The 24,830-nt window shown below is 41.1% G+C and overlaps 1 protein-coding gene across 2 annotated transcripts; it reads right to left on the bottom strand.

The window, feature by feature from the left end:
- Window positions 1-466: 466 nt before the first annotated feature.
- On the bottom strand, window positions 467-23,018 carry bicd1a (bicaudal D homolog 1a). 2 transcript variants are annotated; one of them, XM_079568274.1, is made up of 10 exons: window positions 22,535-23,018; window positions 8,595-8,807; window positions 6,548-6,700; window positions 5,627-6,112; window positions 4,618-4,995; window positions 3,808-4,545; window positions 3,567-3,718; window positions 3,270-3,480; window positions 1,347-1,422; window positions 469-606 (listed from the first exon to the last, which is right to left on the bottom strand). In XM_079568274.1, the coding sequence occupies exons 1-9, from the start codon at window positions 22,748-22,750 to the stop codon at window positions 1,375-1,377; spliced, it is 2,595 nt and encodes an 864-aa protein (XP_079424400.1). In that variant the 5' UTR covers window positions 22,751-23,018; the 3' UTR covers window positions 469-606; window positions 1,347-1,374. The 2 variants fall into 2 exon arrangements, with proteins under 2 accessions (XP_079424401.1, XP_079424400.1); XM_079568275.1 differs by lacking the exon at window positions 1,347-1,422 and having other exon boundaries at window positions 467-606.
- Window positions 23,019-24,830: the final 1,812 nt, after the last annotated feature.

Here is a 24,830-nt window from a genome sequence, read left to right as displayed (position 1 = left end):
AAACATACATTTCACTAATACAAAGTAGAAAATATGCAAAATGCAACATGCTGTAATGTCATAAAATAGTAATAAAACATCCACCTTTTGTCAAAGTGCTAACGTTCCTTAATTTGATGCAGTACAGTTAACCCACATCACCAGAGGATAATGCTATGGCTGTAATATTTATGTAGACAGACTTTCATCGCTCTTTATCCAACTCTTGCATCAAAGAAAAACCATCAACACTATTGTTTATGTATTGTTGATTCAGTGATTTTTCACGTCTTTCTTTATGATCTCAAGTAACCACCAAAACATTCAAATTATTTATATATAAAAAAAATCAACCAAATAAATACATTAAAGTAATTGTCACAGGCATTTGCACTGTTCCTTCAGAAGACCCCAGGTGAAATAGTCCTGCATCGGTCACTGGTAAGGGGCAGGGTGTCCGGTCCACAGCAGCGGGGCAGTGGTTCTAAGTGTGTCTCTGAGGCTCAGGTCCCGGGCGGCTGGTGGAGCTGATGGGACAGGCAGTTACGAGGGTCACACGTGGAGAGGGCGCCGCTGCTGCTGGACCAGACTATGAGCTGCTCCGGGGCAACTGCTGCAGATCTACGACTGAAACAACAAACACAAGTGAAGAGTTAGCCGGTGGTTGTCAAAGTAACTCAAACTAAGAGATGACTCGTGTGCTGATAATATGGACCCGCAACAGAACAGAAGAGAAAAAAAAGGAAAAAAAAGGAAAAAAAAACCTCTGGAGCGACAGCCTCGTAAGCCTCAATCAATCAACAAAACAGAAGGCAGTAGTGTAGGAGGAAGAGCTGGTTGACAACTAATCGGAAGAAATAGCAAGTTTAATTCAGGCCCCCTCGTGCATGTGTGTCCTTGAGCCCTCCAGTCTATACAGTGACTGAATGTGCAGCTCAACAACAGCAATGCGTTACTGTTGAGAGGATGAATCACAAAGACGTGCGGTGCTATGAGTGCCTTTTATACACCAATGTATTTATTCATTGATATCCTTACTGGACCAGCTCTACAGTCCACTTGAGGCAGAACCTACACCATGGCAGAAATTCATAGATAAGCCATTTTAGACAATGGATGTCTAAAAACTATGATTTGGCTAACTAAGGCACCATGCAAAGCTGTGCATGCAAAGTCAGTCAAAAAGATTTTTGCATCACTATAATTATAACTAACTATTGTTAGTGCAGAGTTGCAGACTGTGAGAAAACATGCATGCACCACAATATTTGTGAGGTGTTACTACTGATTAAACAAGTCACTGCAAGTTAGTGATTCATCTCAAGATAGAGTGCCACTACAGCTACCAGCAGGCTTCATCTGGTTACCTGCGACCAAGAGAGGGCCTCCCTCGCCTTAGTGGTTGGGAGAGTGGCGATACTGAGGCAGCAGGCTGCTGACAATCTACAAAAAACTGATAAATTAGACAGATATACAGTGGTGACACTCAGGGTTACACAGGGGGTCCACAAAACACAAGAGCACAACAGGAACCGTGTGAGAGACAAACTGAGCAGATCTGGAGCTACACACTGTGGCACATGTCACCTCATCTAGACCAGTGGTTTTTAAACTCTTCACTCCAAGTACCATCCATAGACTGTAGAATTGCAATGGACTAAGTGAAGGTGGCTTCTCACACCTTCACCTGTTCAGTGAAGGCTAACAAAAGCTTATTCATTTAGCTGGATTTTTGGAGCCAGCTTCTATATTTAGAGTCAGCCATATGCAGACACACACTACAGGATCCATATTGAGTGAACAATAATGTTCTTACCTCCACGTGTTGCACATGTTAAGACAAACATGTGGAGGTAAACATGACTTAAAGAGGGGTAAATTTCCTATTGGGCATCCCGCTGCTAGTAGTGATGCTACGTCCATGTTTTTCATAGTCTTCTCTGGTACCACCTTATAAAATATATGGGCTGCTGATCTTCCAAGTACCACCATTTGAGAAGCACTGATCTGATGTTCAAGTAACCTTTGGATGGTTATGGGGAAGTTTGTGTGTGCATTGTGCAAGTAAACAGCTGTAAAACAGCCTCTCACAGGTTCACAGTGAGACAATCAACATAAGAGTCAGCACAAAGACAACACAAAGCAACAGACACACACTGACACAAAGGCAAGGTCACCATTACAATGCTGTATTGTTTTTACAACACAATATACAGGGTGCATGTTAGCAAAAGATAATTAAAATCTGCATCTTCATCTACACTTTTTACTCCCAACATGAGAGCAAATCTACTCTTACCATTTAAAAAATTAATAATTCATTATCATGATATAGTATCTAAAAATAAGGTTTACTATTATTATTTATTGTTACAAAATAAGCTACAGAAAAAGCATTCAACAGGGTATAGATAAAATGTTTAAATAATCAAGTGTGCCATCTGGTGGTCATTTTCAGGACTGGTCTTTTTTGTAAAGTTTCACCACTTCATAGTGGAAATGTGAGTTAAAGAGAGGATGCGTACAGGTTTCTAGTGTGTATATGGATAGTAAAATCTTTGTTTACATAAGCATTTACCAACATATGTACTGCATCGTATTATGCAAGATTGGTAATAAAATATTGCTTTTGTATAAATAAATCCATGTTTGTATTGTGAAAAAGTTATAATGTTTTTTGCATGCCATTAGAAAAGAGAAAGACAGACATTAGTATGTCAGCAACTAGGAGGCATACCACCAAGATCAAATCTGAGTTCATATGTGGAAAACTGCACATTCAATTTCTATTCTTTCTCACTTCAGCTCTCATTTCTCAGATTCAGCTCATCAATTATTGAGAAGTACCTGCTTCATGTTCAAACTAACCCTCACCCTCCTCGTATCCCACATTTCACTGGAGCAAGGAGGTAGTTCTCACTAGCAACATTGCCCATTATTCACCTCTTGCGGGGAAGGCGGGGAGACACAGAGGTGGAGTTACAAGGGCTACATCTTGGTGATGGGGACCGCTGCCCTACACCCTGTTTTACGGAAACCTGACGTCTAATTTCCACTGAGAGCCAATCTGGGTTTATCACTACAGGCTCTATGTCAGCACATAAAGTCAAGTGTCCTGGTTTGAGCGCGTGACCTGAACCTGAGGTCTGATACAGAGGGTTTGGGGTCCATGCCGGCACAGCTGTGCAGGATGGCTCTAAAGAGGTAGGCAGGTTGAGGGTACTGAGAACAGACAGACTGTGGAATCGAGTGGGACTGGATGGTGCTGTGCGGGCAGCTCTGCCACTTACTTTAGGTGGGCTGCTTCTAATCTTGGGCACTTTAGCCCCACGGCCTCGATAGGTCTGCTCATGGTCAAACTCTAGATCTTCCAAACGTTGCGTCAGAGCCAGTTTCTGTTGGATGGCCATTCGCAGGAGAGAGTTCAATGTCTTTTTCTCATCTTCAGCTGCTGCGAGCTGCCTCTGCATCTCATCCAACTGAATGACATACTCATCACATCTATAAAACAAAACACATCAAATTCAGCGCGAAGCATGGACATAATATGTGTCTAAATGTACATGTGTCTGTATCTATTGTGTTACCTCGTAGCAAACATAGCTCTAAGAGAGGAGAATGTTGCAGCGTCTTCTTTCAAAGCCTTCAACTCATTCCTCAGCTTCATCATGGTCTCTGTCACTATTGTCTTTTCATTCTCATATTTGCTTTTCAAATTTGCCAGAGCACCCTCTGCAGTCTGAAACACAGATCATTATATCATTCACATGTCACTGCATTTTCCCTGTAAGAAGAATCATATTTGTAAAAGTATAAGTCCTACTTTACCTGTTTATTAGCCTTGAGCACTAGCCTTAGTGTTGCAATCTGCTCTCTCTTGGTGCTCAGCAGAGACTTCAACTTGAGTATCTCCTCCATGCAGGACTCTTTGTCCTTGTCAAGAATAGGGGCCAGCTCCCTGGCAGCAGCCCTCTGGCGGGACAGCTGCAGGGAGCGGTCCACAGCCCTCTGGAGGTGTTTGATCTGGTCTCTGATGATGGCATTTAGGTTGTAAATATTCATGGGTTCTTTGCGCAGGTCTCCTGCCTCTGAGGGCGCTGGGGACGAACATGAAGACAGACTGCTGGCTGTGCGGGTGGGGCTGCCGTGGTACGCTGGAGAGTCTATCCCAGAGGTGGACTCGCTGTGGCTGGTGTCTTTAGAAGGGGAGTCCATGGGGCTGCGTGGGGGATCGGAGGAGCAGGCTGCAGCGATGGCAGCCAGGCGCCGAGCCAGGCGAGGGGATAGTAATGCTCGAGGATCGTCTGAGCCTTTGAGACTGCCGCTGCGGGTCACGCGGCTCTGCCTGTAGTAGTCCAGCATGACGCGGTTTGGCGTCTCGTTGTTGCATAGACACACATGGTGGTAGAGCTGAGCCAGCTCCTCACTAAACGTCACTAACTCGTCCTGTGCTGTATTTAGCATGCTCTGGCTCTCTGTTGTGGCTGCTGAAACAGCTCGTAGCTCTGCTTCTAGTGTTGTGACTCGCTCTTTGGCGTCGCGACAACTACGCTCCAAGTTAGTGACCTGGAAGGTACACATGTGTTAGACTGCCCCGTCACAGTACAACAGATGATGAGTCGTCCAGCTGTGACATACCTGTTCAGACAGTACCAGCACCCTGTCATCAGAGTGGCTCTCCCCCTGGCCCTCCACTGCCTGATTGTACTTCTCCTTGAGCACCTTGAGCTCAGCCTTCAGGTCGATCACCTCAGTCACAGCCACTTTATACTTACACTCCAGGATCTCCAGACCATCAACACCATTGGCTGGTGGAGACGCCAGACCCCCATCAGGTTTCTCACTCTCCTGAGGGTCAGCCAGCTCTTTGTCTCCGTTGAGCTGCTTCATGGCATTGACATGCTCTGTGAGGCGGTTCACCCTCTCATTCTGCTCACTCAGGACGCCCTGGGTGTGCTGCAGCTGCACCTGGGACTCCTGAAGTGTCCTTAGCAGAGAGGCTTTCTCACGCTCCACCTGGAAAATACACAACCATTAAGAACCAGCACAACTGATCTTTGAAAAATGTACAACCACTTCTATATATTCTATACTGTATGTTTTATATAAATGTGTATGACTACACTCTAAAACATCACGTTTTAGTTTTCTTTGTGACAAATAAGCCCCACTTAAACATGAACAGTGCTAAAAGTGGTGCTGCTAACATGTTTCAAGACTAATGGAATCTGAAGAGAAAATTGTTTATTGAGTAATTCTGCTTACTGTATGGCTCTCGGGTAATAAAAGGGGCCACTAATCTAATTATCTTTTCCCCAGTCGAGCACAGCTCAGGCAAAAAAAAAAGAACACTGCAATTGCTTTATTAGATTTGTGAAGTAGAAAGCTGTTCTAAACCAGCATTGTTAGTTAGTTAGGTTAGTTTTACTATACTGAGTAAAATAGCAATGTTAAAATGAGTTTGTCTTGTTCTATACAAAACAGCAAACCCACAATATATATTATTTAAAGCAAATGCATTCTCACTTATTTTAAGATATGCATCCTACGTCTAAATGGTTCTCTTTTCTGTCTTGAATTAATATTTGACGTTTTAAGTCTGATTTTTATTTGTCTGGGATTTAATTAGTGAGAACCTCAAACTCACCTGCAGCAGCTGCTGTTTGAGCTTCTGTATCTCGGACAAGTTGAGCTCACTGAATAGATCTGGGACAGGATGGAGGCTGTCTCCCTTTCGTCCCGAACGATACTCTCCATTGATCTTTGACAGCCCTGAGCCTGTGTGGAGGTGCCCGTTACGCCTGTTGCTGTCCTCATTGTTTCCATTGGTGCTGGGGGCTGCACTGATGGTGCTGTTGGTTTCTTCACTGAACTTGAGGCCCTCCACACCAGTGACAGTGAGGGCCAGGTGGGCCCCTGCTCCATACACACTGTCACTCAGGCTGAGGTGGTGGGACAGCTCTTTGCGCAGGTTGTTCTTCTGCTCTCGCTCATTCTTTAAGGCGTCCAGGGCCTCGTCCAACTGACTCTGGGAGATGTCCTTCAGGCGCAGGGCATCTTCCAGCTGGCTGTTCAGAAGAACAGTCTCCTCCTCCAGAACTTTGATTTCATGCTTTAACCCTTCATATTCCACCTAAAAAACAGAATATGTGTAATAGCAAAATGCCATTGGAGTTAAGTCATGTTATTAATTCAGGGCACAGATTTGTTTACAAAAGCTGGAATATAACCAAGGAACAACGCACTCCAGGATCTCTGGACAAACATGATCTTTCGAGGGAACACTCTCAGGAAGTAGGTGAAAAGCAAAAAACGGAGGCTCACAAAATTGTAGGAATGATTAAAAAGCCTTAATATCCAAGCAGTACTCCTACTAATGAAGTTTTGCCAGGAAGTATTTTAAAAATGTAACTGAGTATGGGTTTTGTTAATTTATTTGATTGAAATAAATAATATATAATAAATGGGCATGTAATGGGTAAATGCCTCTTCAGTAATAATGGGATAAACAAGCCACCAAAGGACCAGAAGTGCTTGACCTCTTCAAAACCATATTGTGGGCACACACCTGGTTCTGTTTGAGCGTTGACACCAGTTTCTGCAGAGTGATGTTCTCCTCCTCCAGCTCCGTGTAGTCCTGCAGCAGCCGTGTCTCTCTGAACTTGTACTCTTTGATTTCTTCTCTCATTCGGCCTCTCTGTATCTCCAGCATCTCACTGCCCTGTGATAGAGAGTATTCAGTACATTTTCAACCCATAACATACTCAATAGCAACTCAAAACAAATAAAATTAAAATTGATGAATAACTCTGTTATTCATAAATTTGATGAATAACTCAGTTATTCTGTGCCCAGAATAATTGAAACGGTTCACATGAGGGTCAGGGGAAGTGTCAATGAAAGAACCAAAGTCATTAATCCTTATAGCTGGCACACACTCAGCAAAATCAATGGTGCACTGTAGCAACTACTTTATTAATTCTAGGTTTTCTCTAAAAATGGGTCCATAGAATGCATGTCTTTGCACTACTCCTTTATTCCCACGAGATTTGGTCAGCACCTTTTTGAAAATAGAAATTCTACTTTCTGTCTCTGACACTAAAACTCTCAAAAATATGTACTGGACTATGTGTACATTCCTGTTTTTGTCAGCACACACATTCCTGTCCTGTGCCCTTATGTCAAAGTGTTTTTATTTTATTCTACACTATAAGTCTCAATTTGAACCGAACAGAACAATATGTGCACCTGTGAGTTAGCTTTACTGCAGCACTGCCTGCCGCATCCCCGCATCTCTACATATGGCAGAAGTGCTGACCCACAGAGAGTGTCAGGACAAGGTGGTGCACACACAAGTATTCTCACTCAGTAGTGTCCATTTCTTTTTATTAGAAGAATAACATGGACAGAACTTTTTCAGAAAGACTGTAAACACGCTTTCTATTTTGATAATGCAGTGTCAGCCGGTCCTCATGTTTTAGAAGGCAGCGGCAGGAATACTTACGTTAATGAACAATATTAATTGTCTTGGTGCAAGCTTGGTTATTATATTGTAAGTGCACAGAGAGCTTTAGTGAACAGTCAGGCTGTGTAAGTGTACAGTATGTGATGGAGCACATTACTCAAGACTGGCACAAAGCCCATCAGAGGGCAGCACCCGCAGCTCCTGGGATTAAAGCTCTTAGTGTCATATTTAATGTTTTTTGTATGTATTTATTTATATATTATTTTTGTTAGCAAGAGCTTTGGGCTGCCTTTTGTTCACAGTAAACATTCTTATTCATTTTTTTCTATTATTTAATCTGCAAACACACAGTTGTTACATTCAATCTCAGTTCAATCAATTTCTATTTATTGTGCTGATCTTGTAACAGTTGGCAGAAAATGAGTCAGTGCTTGTGTTATCAAAGACTGTAAACTGTAAATATTTGTTGATGGGTAGCATTTATTTTATTGCTTTGGTAAGTCATCCATTGCACCCCAGAGAAGTAGTCATGTCCTAGTAAACCTCTGCAGATTAGTGATTGAATAGTTAACAATGTTTTGTTTTTGTTTGTTTTTTGTCGTTAAGCTTGCCCAATCCCGGTTATTAATGACTAGGTTTATGGTGCATTTTATGCATGTAGTATTTAGTAACATTGACAGCTCCCTCTGCTCCTCCACATGTGCCGAGCTCAGGACATTTCTGTCAGCCCTGAGTTTAGCCCTGGATTTGGCCTCTACAATGGGGTCGTGGCCACAGAGTCTGACCCCGGCATGAACTCTGATGCTGCCGCACAGGGGCACACATGCATGAACTATAGCACCCTTTCACACCTACCAACACTCATGTTCTGCACATGACCTATATGTGTCAGTCACCATGACTTGTGCTGTATCAATCAACTGTGGTAGTAAACAATAGCTCAAAGGCTGAGTTTAATTGAAGTACAACTAAAAAAAATCCTGCAATTTAATAACAGTAATAGGATCAACTAAGCTTTCTGTCTAACATAAGCTTTCCATGACAGCAAATGCTTTTAAAAATCAGGGCTCATACAGATAATTGTCAGTTTCTATGTATATTTGCATGTACTCTCCACTGTTAAAGTCCTTTGAGAGTTTCGGAAGCTCACCTCTCGTAGCTCCTGCAGTATTGCGTTGAGCCGCTCTGCCTCGGCCTGGGCGTTGGAGGCCACAGAGCGGCTCAGCGTCACCTCTGTCTGCAGCTCCAGCAGGCGGCCCATGTAGTAGGCCTCTTTAGACGCTGACTCCAGCAGCAGCGTCTCTTCATTCGTCTCTCCATCCTCTGCCACCTTACGCTGGTTTGAGTACGCCTGTCCAAACGCCTGCAGAGACACCGGCAACAGTGTTGAAGTTAAAGAAGAGAAACACCACTTCCACATCAAAGTTTGCACTCGTGAGTGTATCAGTGATTGCAAGTGGAACATTGGCAGTGCCAGCAGGTGCAACGACCGTCCCATAAGGATACCTAAGTAGGGTGAGGTTTCAGGGTGATCAATAGAAACGTTGTTCCCATTTCCTGACACAGGTTTTCACAGAGCTGACTTGTCATGATAATGAGGCCACAGCTCGGATTGAAAAATAATTAAACAAAAATACAAAATGTACAGAATAACACTGTCCAATACAAACGTTCATGCCAATATTTTAAATAACATAATATGTAAATCATTGTAAATGTTAAAATAGTTGTTTGTGACTTTGTAACACTGTGCCATTATGGTCTACTGCACCATAGTAGCACAGTGTTACAAAGTCACAAACAACTGTTTAGCTGATCAGCAGAATAAAACACTAATGGTCTTGGTCATTATCTGAGATAATGGGTCTTTACTGTCAACACGAAATGGTTTACAGTGACCATAAAGCAATAGAACCTAGAGACATGATCGATATATCCCAACATGTCTGACCGGGCTTCATAACGGTACATGGCATATATTAATAATTTAGCAGTTCAATCTCATGATGATAACATTTTCCTTTTAGACATGAATCATTTATCGGCTTCAGATGTGTTTAAGTGCTGCTGCTGGACTCTACAATCTACCGTGCTAAGGTACAGTCTAAGAAACTAAGAGCTGGGTCCTTTTTTATTTATTTGTATATTTTGTGAGTGTGTGTGTGGGCATATTGATACTGTTCATAGGAACACATTTTTTCTTCTAGTATATTGGAAACTCAGACAATTACTGTGCATTTATTAAGCATTTGTATTAACTTCATGACTAGTTTTGTTGTTGTGAAATGCGTTAGTTATGGATAGGTTTGGATCAAAACTAACAATCATTACTTGCTCCCTCTTTCTTCGTTTGTAAACAAAAATCAGGTATAGGGCCTTTAATGGAGACTGTATAAGACAATTCATAACAAATTGGGTTAAAATGAATGACCACCAATCATCACACAAAGACATTATCAATAACAATGAATGTTAAAATCTATATTCAAACAATCTTGTAACAGATTATGCTCGTTGTACATATTTATTTTGCGAGACCTTTTGTGTTCAGCTCAATTACAGACATGCAGCTCTTAGCATATGAATAGAGACCGACTCTATCAACTTCAATAAGCGCGGCAATAACAATAAACCACTGAAGCGTGAAAACTAGCATCAACTGTTGTGTGACTGCGACTGATTTACATTTCCCTCCGGAGTTCTCCTGTGTCTTTGTTCGTCCACTTTTCGAGCTCATCTTGTGCTGCACTGGCCCCATTACCCTCCCACTCTCCGGAGGCGCAGTTTGATTGTGGTAAGTGATTAAAAGGGAGGGCCTCCAGAATAAACGCGGTGATTTATGGGAGACAGTGTGTGGGCAACAAGCAACTGTTCCTGCTGCCAATGTCTCGAGAGGCTCTTTGTATATCCAGGCTCTAACACAGTCATCTGGCATGGACAATGAACATGGTCATTTATTCAAATAATGACAGTAAAATGAATACAAATATATCATCCCTCTATGACTGTACACAATATAATGACGTTTGAGGCTGAATTTCCATGTTGCAGAATTATAACTTCAACTGGACTAGAGCTGAAGATGTCCAGCAGGCCTCCAGCAGAAGTCTGCAACCTTTAGGTGCCAAAGAGCCTAATCTACCAGAGAATATCTGAAAAAGAGCAAATATTTTCACTAGTATATTTACAGTGAATGCAAAACCAGAAGCTGAGCCAAACCAGTGGCAAGGACTAAATGGGTCAAAACAAGGACTGACTCTGGATTAGACCAGTATGAAAATAATGTTTAAACCACACTTGAACCAGGACAAAATCTCAAAGAGTGTCCTGTATAATCCCTACAATAATGACCATCATTTTATACAGTGCATTTTATGAAAAGACAGTTTTCTATCTCTCACTAACCCACTCACAAACACAAGCCAAAACACTCGCTTGGCCGCCTTACTCCATTCCTTACTGGTGACGTGAAGGATACTGCTGCCCCGTCTACCAGAATAGATGCTCAGATCCAAAGAGCTTGTGTTTGGATGCAGTGAGTCAGAAACATTGCATCCCCCTAACCTGTATTTGTTGGATGCCAATGAAGGGGCAGATGGTCTTAACACAAATCGCTCCAGCTTTCTCCTGCTCCATCTGCCATCCACAGTCACACGGTGAAGTGCAAAGGCGACGGCTGAAGTCTTGCATTTACACGTAAACGCTCCTTCTGTGACTGCTTCTAATGTATGTAGTGGGCTATACAATATATCGGCAAATTCTTCTTCTTCGTGATTCCATTAGTGTGTATTGCGCCTCTGGTTTGGAGCAGGGAAAGCTGCAAGTGTGGTTTTCTGGCCAGAGACACCAGGGGGAGATGAAAGACCCCCCAATCATCCCATCAACACTTGTATTACCCCCAGAGGGACTACGGGAAGGATTTATTACGGTAAACAAGTTACTTGGTACTGCTTTAAGTGGAGATGTGAGGCCTGTGTAATCATTTTAAACACTTCAAAGACAATAGAAGTTTGATTTATTCTGTAGAATGATCTTTTAAAATAAAATGAATAATATTTATGTACGCTAAACTGTGTGAATATATGAATTGATCCATCAAAATTACTCAAAAAAAGTTCCAGCCCTATTTATGTTCTTGACGGTGTAGAAATGACTTAAAATATCACAATAATATCAATAATGCCTTGTTTTTCTCATATTACGCAGCCTCACTGTTACTTATGATTATGGGCATACATGACATTTTATAGGACATTTATCAGAAGCCATGTGACAAACTGAGGCAATAATTAATGTGGCATGAAATATTGATCATGTTTCCTGGGATGCAGTTCATTTAGAGGAGGTGATTGGCCGCCAGCGCAACTCTTAGTTCGGAAAACTCCATAATTCATTCAACCTTGGGGCTCAGCGCGGCGGATACAAAGGCGTCCTCGCTGCAGATATTCACCCCTGGGGCCGAGAGAGAGAGAGAGAGAGAGAGAGAGAGAGAGAGAGAGAGAGAGAGAGAGAGAGAGAGAGGGGTAGGTGGACAAAAAAACAAACTCGCCTGTGCACTATTGTACATGGGTGGAGCCCACTGGGGCACTAATGAGGAGTCATGGGACGTCCCGAGGCACTGGGGTAGTCTACACAGCACAGGAGGACTTGCTTATTTTAACTGCCAACTAAACCGCAGCCTTTAAACTGTAATTAAGCTTTATGTCTGCATTTTATGGTGGACACACTTCCATAGAATCCAATGTAACGTGTGATCACTAAAAGCCACACTGTTGAACATTTCACCCAATAAAGTCGCTAGATTAAAATAAGGAGCATACATTTCATTACAGGTGTTTGCATTCAGCGCTCCTCACACCTGACACCTGACACCTGAACTCATGCCCCTAGAGGCCATAAGAGAGGAATATTGTACATCCAATTACACTATAGAGATCATTTTTTTCACTCAAACTTGGCTGTAAATACTGTTTAAATGGAGCTAGCCCCCAGTTAGCTTTGCCCGTTAGCCTGTTAGCTTCTTCTTCGTGATTCCATTAGTGTGCATTGGTGACTGCGACCCGGAGGCAGCGAAGATGCAATTATGGTTTTCTAGCCAGAGGCAGGGGGAGATGAAAGACCCTCCAATCATGGCAGAAGCAAGGTCAAATTCAATACTTTTTAATGACCAAATACTACATTTTAATGCTACAAACACTGACAAAAATCAGCATAATAAACAACTTTTTAGCAAAACATATGGTAAATTTCAGCCAAAACTGCAGCTGGATATGTTTTGGTATTTTCAATGAACTTATACATTAAAAATTCTTCAACAGGGTCATACTTTCCCAAGAAATTAAGATTTAATGCCAGTTTGAATCTAATGGAATCATTTAAGGCCGTGATTTTGGCCGAATTCATTGAATTACTTTTTAACACGGAAACCCTGTGAGTTTTACATCATCAGTTGAGTTGCTCTTGAGTTTTGTAATATGGCTTAACATTTAGATAAATATAGATTCAATCAAAATCAATTTGCACCCAGAATCAAATCAAAAAGATTAGTGTAAAACCTATAATAAAACTAAAACAAATCAATAAACCTGCAATCATTCAACAACCAAGGAATCTAAGCAGCATTTACATAAACAGCAAGAATACGGACATTCACCGCATGGAATTTGATATCGTTCATGCGTGGCCATTACGGCAAAAGTCAGAGCTACATTTTGAGCGGCCTCAATGTTAATCACAAAAACATCATGTCACATTCTTAATGCCACACTCTTATTTGATAGACTGTCTAATCTATAAGTGGAAGGCTGGAGCTATGACATGTTTCCACAGGCTCAAAAATGTGACCTGTCCAGATGGCTTACTCACAGTGAACTTAAGTACCATGGACAGAGACCAGACGGGGCAGTGGTGCACACGGCAGGCTCAAATCAGGTCCAGAAATCCTTTTTGTTCGATAATCACCAACAACAGAAGCAGAAATGTCAATCCAAAGGACGAAGTCAAAGAGTTTGTTTCGGATTAGAATGTTGTGTTTCATTAGATAAAAAAAAAAAACTAGGATGAACCAACCTGTAAGGAAAGGAATTGTGAAAAGAAAGCCCAATATGATTTAATTGCGCATTATGCTGAAAAGCCCTATTAGGATGTAAATGAGACAACATGCTGCCTATGTGAGATTATCGGCTGTTTATGAGAAGTAATGCCCTGACACAGTATCTCTGTACAAGGACAGAGAAATGTCCTTATGTGCCTCTCGGCCACTGCTGAATATGCCAAGTCGAGAGATCTGTCAGCTTTAATGCTCATTTTTCTGTGAGGAGAAGGACGGCAGCAGTTCATAGAGGTCAGTCAAAAACAAAGAATGTAAAGCAAGATGTATTCAACTTACACTTCAGCCAGAAGCCAAAGGGAGGCTTAAAAATTATTATTCTAAGCTTATCGCTTAGCCATGCACCATTTTAATTTCCCTTTTGCAACAAGAACAACAACAACAACTCCCATTGATGAATCACCACTGCTCTTGTGTGAAATTATTGCTTTATAGGATGACAGCACAACACTAAACTAAAATAGATTGCCAGGCTCTGTGCTCCTCAAATGCTATTCATCCAAGAAAAGCCCTTTCCCGTGGTAATAACATGCTATTATGCCGACACTCCAGGACAGCATCCATAATACGGGATCACGGAAATGCCCTATTTGTGCTTCATAGTGATTATCCATGCCAGTTAGAGCCAATGCACAATACTGTCACATCTGCCACTTTGTAGCCAACACAGTGTATACGCGCACACAGTCTGAAGGTCTGCCAGAGGAAAGGCCTCCTCAGTTAAATAGACATGTCTTGATAAGAGTGATTTAATTTGGCTCATGAAAAGAAAGAACCTGGATTATTTCCCAGAATCACTAGAACTCAGTCTGAGCCTTACGAATGGATATTGAATAGGAATAAGACGGCATTTTTAAATCTGCTAATGTACTTTTGTTCAGCCTCATTTTGTTGCTTTGTCCATTACCAAAAAAACACTAATATTTTCTTCCCACTTCTTTCTTTGCCACAAAACATTGTTTGTTTTCTAAGTTGAACACCAGATGCCCTTTTTTGACACACTCACTCTCTTCTCACGCTTGATCGTGATTATTTGGTTGGGACATTGCATGTTAACAAACACACATGAGACGAATGCCATGGTTTCTAATTTCCATCCATTGTTTGCCAATTTCTAGCCACAAACACCCTCTCATTCATCCTGGCAAGATAGCAGTGAAACAATGGGATTATCAAATGTGGGGATTCGTGTAATGCTATGGAGCAGCCATTAACATTTAAAGAATTAGATCTAGCAATTATGAAACATTTGAATAGTGTCTCGGAAAAAGCCTCAAATAGCTCTGGATATCATTCTCACCTGTGCACTTTTTAAACAGTATTCATCAAAGAGAAGTCAGCTTTCTCAGAGTTCACATACTTCAAAAGTAAAACTGCATAATCTACACAGTCAGGCTGATGCAACATGGAAGTATATATGTTGCGCGTAGGAGTGTAAAATAAGGAAGAGAAGCACACAAAGAAGGCAGTTGTGACAGAGTCCTCTCTTTGTTGCTAATGCCCCATAGCATCAAAACACATGGTTTGCCCTTTGAATATGTCCAGCGAACAAATAATACATGGCTTCAAAAATACACACAGCTACAGGCTTTCAGTCTAACGTGTTCTGCACTGGTATTCAAATAGACTGCTGCTGCCATTCCTCTGTGTAGAAAAGGGAAATCCTGCACAGAAAAAAATGAAAACAATGTGAGAATGCCAGTCTCTTTTCTCTTTTTTTAAAATTTTTTATCATGGCTTGGTTGCATGTGTCAGGCAACCCAAACTACAACAAACAATTCATAAAATAAAACAATTGAGAAACAGATTATCCCCTGAAATATGAATTGATCAAACGATAACCAATGCAAGCATAAATCAGTTGATCTTAGCATTAACTGTAAATGACCACAAAATTAACTGCACAAATCAAGTGCCTATTGACTTGAGTCTTTTCGTGATCAGGATTGTGCCCCGGGTGAAGAGGAACGACCACAGCTAATGCAGGAAGTGTGGATCGACCGGGGCTGTCTCCTCCTCCTACAGCGCCTCATCACTCTGACCTTTACCCCATTACTCCGAGACTCTTTCCATGGAAACTGCATTAAACAGAGATTTCCTGATGAGTAAGATCCAAAAAGCGTCTTAAGTTATGAGAGTGGATACTGCGACGGGAAGAGAGGCACCACGAGCAGACAGGCTGACAGACAGAGGGCAGATTCACATGATTAGATGGGCGCGCTGAGTGGATTTTCTTTTGTGAGATGACCCAAAGAGATGGCTGGTCAGGATGCGTCTTCTTCACAATATTATCTTACACAGATACTGAGGAACGAGAGCCATAGACATCTCTGTAGGAGATAGTTCTGTAATTCAAAATGGACAGATAAATAATTCATAACAAACCGTAGCAAGGATGGGCTTCGGCTGTACCTTCAAAACGGGAACATGGTGAAGAGCTACCTCATAATTCAGCTAGTTAGATACACTGGCTGAACGATGTTGAAGTAACTTGCGATGTGCGATACGGCTGTGCAATATCGCGATAACGATATTATTGCGATATTTCACTAAACCATTTCAATGTTTCATTCTATTAAACACAAATCGTAAGTAACTAGTTTCTCAGCAAATTGTGTCAAAACAAGACACTACATCAGGACCAAAACAAGACTAAAATGTAACTAAATTAGGACATATTTAACTGAAAACTGACCAACGTTTGTTTTTGGCTGAGTTTGCAAAAAAATTGCCGATCTCCGTCAGATAAAGACTTTAGTGATCTTGCGATATATTGTGGCTTCTTGCAATACGGATATATCATATTAGCTAATATCGCGATACATTTGTTTTTTGCTATATATTGTGCAGCCCTATCGATTTCCCGATATATCGTGATGTTTTGCGGGATGATACAATACCGATTACTTTTTATCCTGATATCGATGCTTTTGATGACGTGATGCATATTAATGAGAGATGTTCTTACATATTAATGTTTTCAGTCAATAGAGGGCAATAATGATCAATGATTCAGTTAGAACAGCAGAGGGCAGCACTACAGTTTTAAGCACTTGGACCAAACACTGTTACACAAATACATTTACTTTTAATACTTTTGTAATTATAAATAAGATTAATTTGCGGTTGATTTATTCCTTTTGGAATAGGACAGTGGTTTCTTATATATTTAAATGTAAATGAAGTCATACATTTTCAGTGCATAAGTTAGGGATCATTTAAACACACAGAAAAAAAATATGTTGAAATAAAGGCTAAAAGTACCATGCATAAAAAAAAGTGATGTATCGTAGGTTATTTTTGCGCAATATGTCGATTATCGCAGTATCGGGGTATCGCGAGATTATCGTTATCATAAGCCATGTATTACATATCGTGAGGTACCTGAAGGTTCCCACCCCTAGCCCTACTAGACACAGCTTTATGCAGAGTTATCCTGCACAAACAGTGAATCAACTGCTGCCCTCCTTGTCCACAAAGTGCTCCTTATATATTTTTTTCCTGATCATTTTAGAGTTCAAATTGTCTTCTCTTCATGGTTTTTCGAATAGCTATCAATGACTTATATACTGTATATTTCTGCTTTGTATTGGACAGAGATTGGGGTAGTAACCCCGCATTTTAACTATAAAGCATGCTTAACTGTCCAAAAGTAGAAAGCCTGTATAAAGACTGACGTTATATAGACCTCATATCCTGACCTAATTTAATGTGGTTCCTCAGCAGCAAAACATGGGGCTAATTAAATGGGTTAACTAGAGTTTGATTTAGTGCACGTCTAAACCTATCTAACAACAGGTCAAATGGCAGAGACGGATCTGCTGACCCTGATCTGAGCAGTGCACACATAGTAGAGCTTGTTTGGGTACGCGAGTCACTGTGTGTGTTTAGCGGACTGTATGAGAGGAAGGACATGAGACTATAGCGCTATAGCGACAGTATATAGCCTACGAACATCCATGTTTTTTTCAATATGACGCACAAAAAGAACAACAATGAAACTCATCTATGGCCAATCTTTAAATTTGTGACCCGGTGTGAACACTACCTTTTCCCTACTTTGAGACGTACTAATGCTAAAGTTTCTATGGAAGGGGGTTTGAGTTGCGTTTTGCTTGGCTTTCAGACTTTGCAGCACACACAGCTAAAGCAGATGACTAATCAATACTCGAGCCCGCGGCCAGGGGAGTCCTATTGCTTCTTACCGTCTACTGTATCTCACTGCAGCAAAGGCCAGCTTTTAATGAATACCTTGGTCTCTCTGCTTCTCACGTGCAGAACAAAGAAAAAAAATGGGTCAAATGGAATTACAGCACATGTATATAAAAAAAAAAAGAACAATACTAGATCTCTGGGGTGTGTGATGCCGGTAGGACACACCCACCCTTTCTTGTTGTTATATGGACAGAGACCATTAGTCAACAGCCATAAAACCCTGAAACAACAAGAGCCCCAGAGGATGGACAGTCACGCACTCGCTCACTGCCATCACGTACAACATCCGCATGAAGAAAGAAAACTATAGTACAGGATGGCAACGAGTGACTGAAGCAAGTAGCCTTTTGTAGCGGATTGGCAAAACATGCACTGCTCATTTCCAAGCACAAAGACAGGCAGGCTCATCTGTATGCTCAACAGCTTCTGTCGCCTGTTGCAAGTGTCAGAGGTCAGTCCTGCCAAACATCAAGCCAGATCACCAGCAGCGTGTCCAGACATAATAGCACCAAAACAAATACAAATTCTTCAAATACATTCTGATTGATTTATTTTTTTAAGCACAATTTTTGCATTGTTTTCATGACCGAAACGAAGCCAAAATGGAAATAGATGGAAGGAAGGAGGAACAATGTACATTTTCCAGCTACCATTTTGGGCTGTGTTAGCAAAAAATCTCAGATGGAAGATCGGAAAAGATATAAATATTGCAATTACTTTTTTCCCCACTGATTTCAAAATAACTTTACAATGGACATTAATAGGATATAAATTATTAGTGTAATTTACTTCTGACTAATGTCTATTATGGTAAAACCTGTGTAATGGTCTGCATGAAATTATATAGAATCTATCAACATAAAACAGGTCATAGATACTGTAAACAGAGCCCCTGGAGGAGTTGGGGGATGGTGGGCTGCAGGTCTAGGGTACCACAGTATCGATCGAGTCCATTTGAGCACATTTACTGGCCTCCTGTGCACTTCGCTGATGCAAAGAGACACAAAAAAAAAAAGGCGCAGAGGGAAAAATGTAATGAATCCTTTCTTTTAGATAGATTTACAACCGCAGCCGCCATCACTTAGGCCCCCAAAGGTCGACTGCACCTGGGTTAAAACATGCTACATAAACAATCAGCGGGTGCAAATTGACATCTTCTGTAGGATTAGACTAAATTTAAGCGTCCAAATGAAGTTAACATAAGAAAGGCCAGGCACAACACACTGAACCTTCTGTAGCATTGATAGGAGGAGACATCCACCAAGGCTGTAAACCAGACGTGACTTTAAACATGTCCTTCACTGGACACTGTAGTCATTAATTTTCTGAAGAAGGTGATGCCAAAGAACTGCTTTACACCTATACAACTGGTGCAGCTGATGGTGAGGTCACATGACGTGCACTGGGGTAACATGGAATGATGATAAAAGTAATCAATCAATGTTTATTTTGGGACTAGAAGCATAAAGGTTGAGATGGTTCATTTTTGTATATGATTCGCTTGACACATCATGTCTCACCGATTCGTACAGGACTGTACCATTTAGTGGAACTGTCTTTGCCTGACCAATATTGTGTTTGTGTTTACATTTTTATTTAACTTAACATTCAATTTGTTTTTATTATAATCTATTGGTATGGGTTTTGCACATGACACATTGTTTTATGTTTGTATATCTTGTAATTGTCTTGTTGTACAGCACTTTGGGCAGACGTAGCTTTTTCAAATGTGCTTGATAAAGTTGACATTGACATTGACATGACAATTAATTAAACAAATAGTTTGTTAATTTTGCTCATTACAACCATTGAAAAAGTCTGTTTTAGCTCTTATGTCTAAGATCAATCTCTAGCTTGGAAAAGTGGAAGAGTTGAAACAAGAGAATGTGTAACGGTTTTGCCTCAATAATGGTCAGCTACAATATGAATGTTATAATATGAAGTATAATCTATACAAAAAAACACATACTTTAAACATATGAGCATAAGAACATAGTGTCCATTCCTCCTCACTACAGCTGCTGCATCCCCACCATAAGCCACGGAGTAAATGAGGATGGTCTGCCCAGAGACAGCGCTAACAAGCCAAGACCACGGGGCAGTAATGTTTGTAGCTGTGCTTAGGCAGCCGTCCCAGGACATACAGAGCAAAGAAAGGGTTGAGAAAGAGTGCCTGGGCTGGAAGCAAAATTGCAGAAAAGAAAACATAATAGGGGCGATAGAGTAGGAGTGGAATGAGGGAGATAACAGATGTCACAAAGAAAGTCGGCTGAGGTCTCCATGCAATAAGTACACATAGATATCCATCCATCCATTTTTCTTCCGCTTTATCCGGGGCCGGGTCGCGGGGGCAGCAGTCTCAGCAGAGATGCCCAAACTTCCCGATCCACACACACCTCCTCCAGCTGTTCTGGGGGGACCCCGAGGCGACACCAGGCCAGCTCGGAGACATAGTCCCAACACATAGATATGATTGGCATAATGTAATGCATCAGCAAAACATGGTGTACATTTGTCCACTGTCTTCATTCCATTGAGACAATATGAATGGTTTGAAGGTAGCATTATCCTACAGCCAAACATATAAAAGTGTAGCTGTTCTGTTCTGTCTCATCCTCTATTATGATTTACTTCATAATAGAGGATGAGACAGAACAGAACAGGTATGACAGTCGGTCACTAAGCAGCTGAGTACAAACAATGTACACATCATGTGTAGCAAAACAACTCCTTTCATAGCATATTCCACATAGTGAGAGTCAGAATAAAACAAATAGTTACAGAAAGACAAATCTGCTTCTGTCTAAGAATCATGAACATATAAATGTGACAATAAGATTTATGAACAAAAACAATATATTGTTTAGGTAGCAGGCTGCGTGTGTCGCATGTTACCAGTCAGTCCCCAAAGCAATTTCAATTTCCACTTTTATTCCTCTGCAGAACCATTGAGGTGCGAGGGGACTGCATGTTAGGTTTATATATTCATGGAAGTGTGAGGCTGACTCGGAGGTGTCTGCTGGTGTAATCATGTTTCAAGATATAGCTTATTCAGCAAACATCAAAACAGACCGGAAGATGATAAAAAACAATCTAATGACAAATATGAGAAAATACCACATGATGGTAAAGTGTGGACAAATATCAGCTCAACACAACATTGTTTAAATTCAGTGGGTATTATACAGCAAATTGCTAAACCATTTTTTGCTGTGGTTATTCCCTCACCATCCACAGTATCACATCTCACTGAACAATCAATGAAGTGTGAGACATCGGGCCGACATTGCTTCACGGCTGGAAACTTGTGCAAATATATAATGACTCTGCAAAGTGCTCATGTATTCTGTCATACACTTAAGGGACACGTGAAAAAGTCTAGTGCTGCCCTTAAGCAGCAAGTGGTCATGATTTATTTAGTATTTAGCAATATGGGGTCAGCTGCGTATAAGAATTCCAGTTGTTCCGGTAGCAATTACACAGTCAATTGTTATTTACAATTTAACATCTTTTTACACAAACACTGAGCATTCAACAAGGCTAAAGAAAAGTTTGATTGTTATTTTGTATATATTTTCATTTTCGGATTCTTGAGTATAACACATGAGATTTAATATTTTAAAATAAACTTTTTGTTTCTTGAAAGAGGATTTTGAACATCGGGTACATAAGAGAGAAGACATAAGAGAAGATAATGATATTTTGTTGCTTGGACTTGTAGTATGATGTTACCTCAATAATTGTTGTCTTTATGAATTGCTTCATTGCACCGATTGAAATTGTAATTTTGATTCAATAGCAATCACTTGTTAGGATTACCAAATCATAAAAAGAATGTGATTTACTGATGCCCAACTTAACTCTGAATCTATTTATCTCTGCATTTCTTCTTCACATTGTGCCGGACGACTCTGAATTGTACTGGTTCATAATACATTACCCAGTTTTTAAGTTTGGATGAGGCATACTTTAAAGAGAGTATAAAGATTGGGTGAATTGGCAACACCGTCCCCTCAGTCCCCTGTGACTTATTGTAGTAAAAATGCACCCTTCAGCTGTTCCCTTCATGTGCCCTTTGGTTTTAAGCAACTCCAAAAACGACCTTGAGTCCTGCGCCCTGTCAGCAGCCACCTATGTGTCCATGTATGCACTAATGATGGAATACTGTAGCATGCAGCATTCATTATTCAGCATGGATCAAGTGGCATTTCTAAAATACATGTCTCTGGTCTACAAACACACATACACCAGATTATGTTTTGGATGGTTTGTGTGTGATAACAGTGTGGGCAGTGGAAAATGTGATATGCATTTAGGGCTGGGTACTGCAACAACTGCACGATCCTATCTCGATACAGGGTCCACGACTTTGTATCACTATATATTGCTGATACGATACTGCATATTTAGTCAAGCCTTTATGATTAATACAATTTGATTTATATATAATTCAAAATGGTAATTAATTAGTTATGAAGAAATTAGTTTTACCACCAATGCCAGAACTGAATAGCCTTTAACTCTTTAATCCCCCCCAATAGAAATGGTCTATTATCAAGCAACTTCTGCAATGCCTTGGACTGTTCTCTTTGGCTTGCACCACAGCACTAGAAGTATAAACACACCAGCTGGATAGAAAATGACTATGGGCTGTGTATGTCTGGTGGATGCTGGGCCACTTTGGGGCTATGCAGCTCATCCCGCACTCACTGCAGTGCTTTAGCCACGCCACAGTCTCCCCCCAGAACAAGTGTCTCCGCGCTCACCTCCTGTAACTGCTCCAACTCCTTCCTCAGAGTCTCTTGGTCGCTTTCTAGGTCCGCGTACTTCAGCTTCAGAGCCTGGTTCTCCTCCAGCACGACCAGTCCGCACTCCGCCGCCCGGATCTTCTCCCGGTTCGCCTCGGCCAGTTCCTGCGTGAGGCGCTCCACTTCGGCTCGATACTGATCCACTGTTTCCCCGCATCCTCCATCCGCGGCCATCGCCCCTCTCGTGTTGTGGCGGTCCCCGGTCAGTGCGAGGCTCCCCGGCTGCCTATCGCCCTCTCACTGCTGAGGCGCACGGGCGGGCGGAGGCTGCGGGATGCTCGGTATGTCCGCCCCCTGCGCTGACAGACACTCAGCGCGTGCACAATTGCGATTCCTCATTAGAAGCGGGTTCCCACTCCAGGCCCCCACAGTCAGACGGGAGACAACAAACCTTTGCGACAAAAATAGGTCAGCGCCGTAGGACTCTATACTGTATCAGCAAGAAAAAAAAACTCAGCATCATTTCTGCTAAATCATGCATACGGTGGCGCCACCTGTTGGCTTCTTCAAGGCATAGCAGCAACACCGCATACCGAGTGGGCCAATCTGCCATGCGCTTGAATGCTGCGTTGAATTTATGGATCTAGTCAGTATTTTATTTCCCCCCAAACTACTTCCACGTGCTTTTGCAACGTAAAAGAAGGGCCACACACAACACTGTTGCAGAAAACGACATGCTTCAACGCTATCAACAAATGTAAGTGTTTAGTGTGCGTGAGTATTTTATTATTATTTTTTGAGTCAGTTTATTGACCTCAACACTTGGGGCCAGAACAGCTCTCTGTTCGGATAAGATTGAAGAAAAATAAGGGCATTTCAGGTCAGGGTTAGAGAAGGGTGACTCTTTAACAACTTTTATCGCCACATCTGCCATAATGCTGGGACTTCAGGCTCACCTAACTTCCATTAATCCATTGAGCGTTTCTTTTATGATGACAATTGATTAGTCGTCAGACACTTTGCCTCTGTTATCTGTAGGCTACTATTCTATCTACTTTTGAGTTATACATAATGATCTAAAGTGTCCAGTTTTTTTTGTACCTGTGTGTATTGTATAAAATAATTTCAAACACACTACATTATTGTCATTGTGAGACCAATTTAGAAGAGGTTAAAAGTTCAACTATTTTCTTTGCTTTAATTAATCACTGTCAGTTATGGAGATAGCAATGATTGTGTGAAGTTATCTTTTCCTTTAGTGGTTAAATTCCATGTGTAAAACTTCTCAGGAATAAAACAATCAGCAACGCGATACGTCTTACATTATAATGTGTGTTTAGATATTTTGTTCTTTTGAAACAGACACAAATGATTTTCTTTTTATCTTGTAAAACAAACAATAATGCACCTTCATCCTGTGGCTGCTGTTACGGCGTCTTTGATCATTGCAGTCAACCTATTCATTGTCTGGGACTGACCTGTGAACAACCTCGAATTACAAGTGCAAATTTAGATAAGTACAGGTTGTCAAAGAGTCAAGCTGATAAGCGTTTTATTGCACTCATCATATCTAACTTTTACAAGAAAATGAGACATCCTGACTCGGACCTTTTGCAAATAGAAAAGGCAATGCGTCACCACACAGAGAAATTAACCAATTAATTCAACAAGTACCACTGGGACAAATGAACAGGGGCATTAGATCACCCTTATCCGGTGCATTTCGGTTATTAATACACATACAATGTAATTTGAATACATATTTGAGCAAGTTTTTAATTGAAATGCAATTAAAACAATGACAGTTTAATAAAAAATACAATAAATCTACACAATCATTAATAATAATAACTATAAAAATATATTATAGACACCAACCTCTCATAGAAAACCTTGTGAAAAAATTGTACTAAAAACATGTGATCTTTCTTTCTGCAGGGTCTAAACATTGCCGTCTGAGATGGAGGAAATGGATGTTGGTGTTTGGAAAAAGAGAGGTCCCATTCTGGAGGAGGGGTGCAGTCCCAATATGTTCAGGTAGATGACACGACAGCCAGTCCACTGTGTGAGCGTGCTGCTTCTGTGAGAGCAAACACAGCGACTGATCAGCACATTACCATCTATTAAAGCTGATAATCTGATCACGGTCACTTTTTACTTTGAAACATATTTCCTACCTCATAATAAAACAGATGAGGGGTCACTAAGGTCGACTGACGGGTCAAATGTTCTATATCTTTTAGAGTTTCCACTTTTCTCCACTTGGCTCTGCGGTTCTGGAACCAAATCTGCAATCATTGCAAAAACAAAATGT

The sequence above is a fragment of the Gobius niger genome, assembly GCF_951799975.1.
Source record: "Gobius niger genome assembly, chromosome: 12".
In the NCBI taxonomy this organism is placed as follows: domain Eukaryota; kingdom Metazoa; phylum Chordata; class Actinopteri; order Gobiiformes; family Gobiidae; genus Gobius; species Gobius niger.
This window is presented reverse-complemented; position numbering and strand designations above follow the sequence as displayed.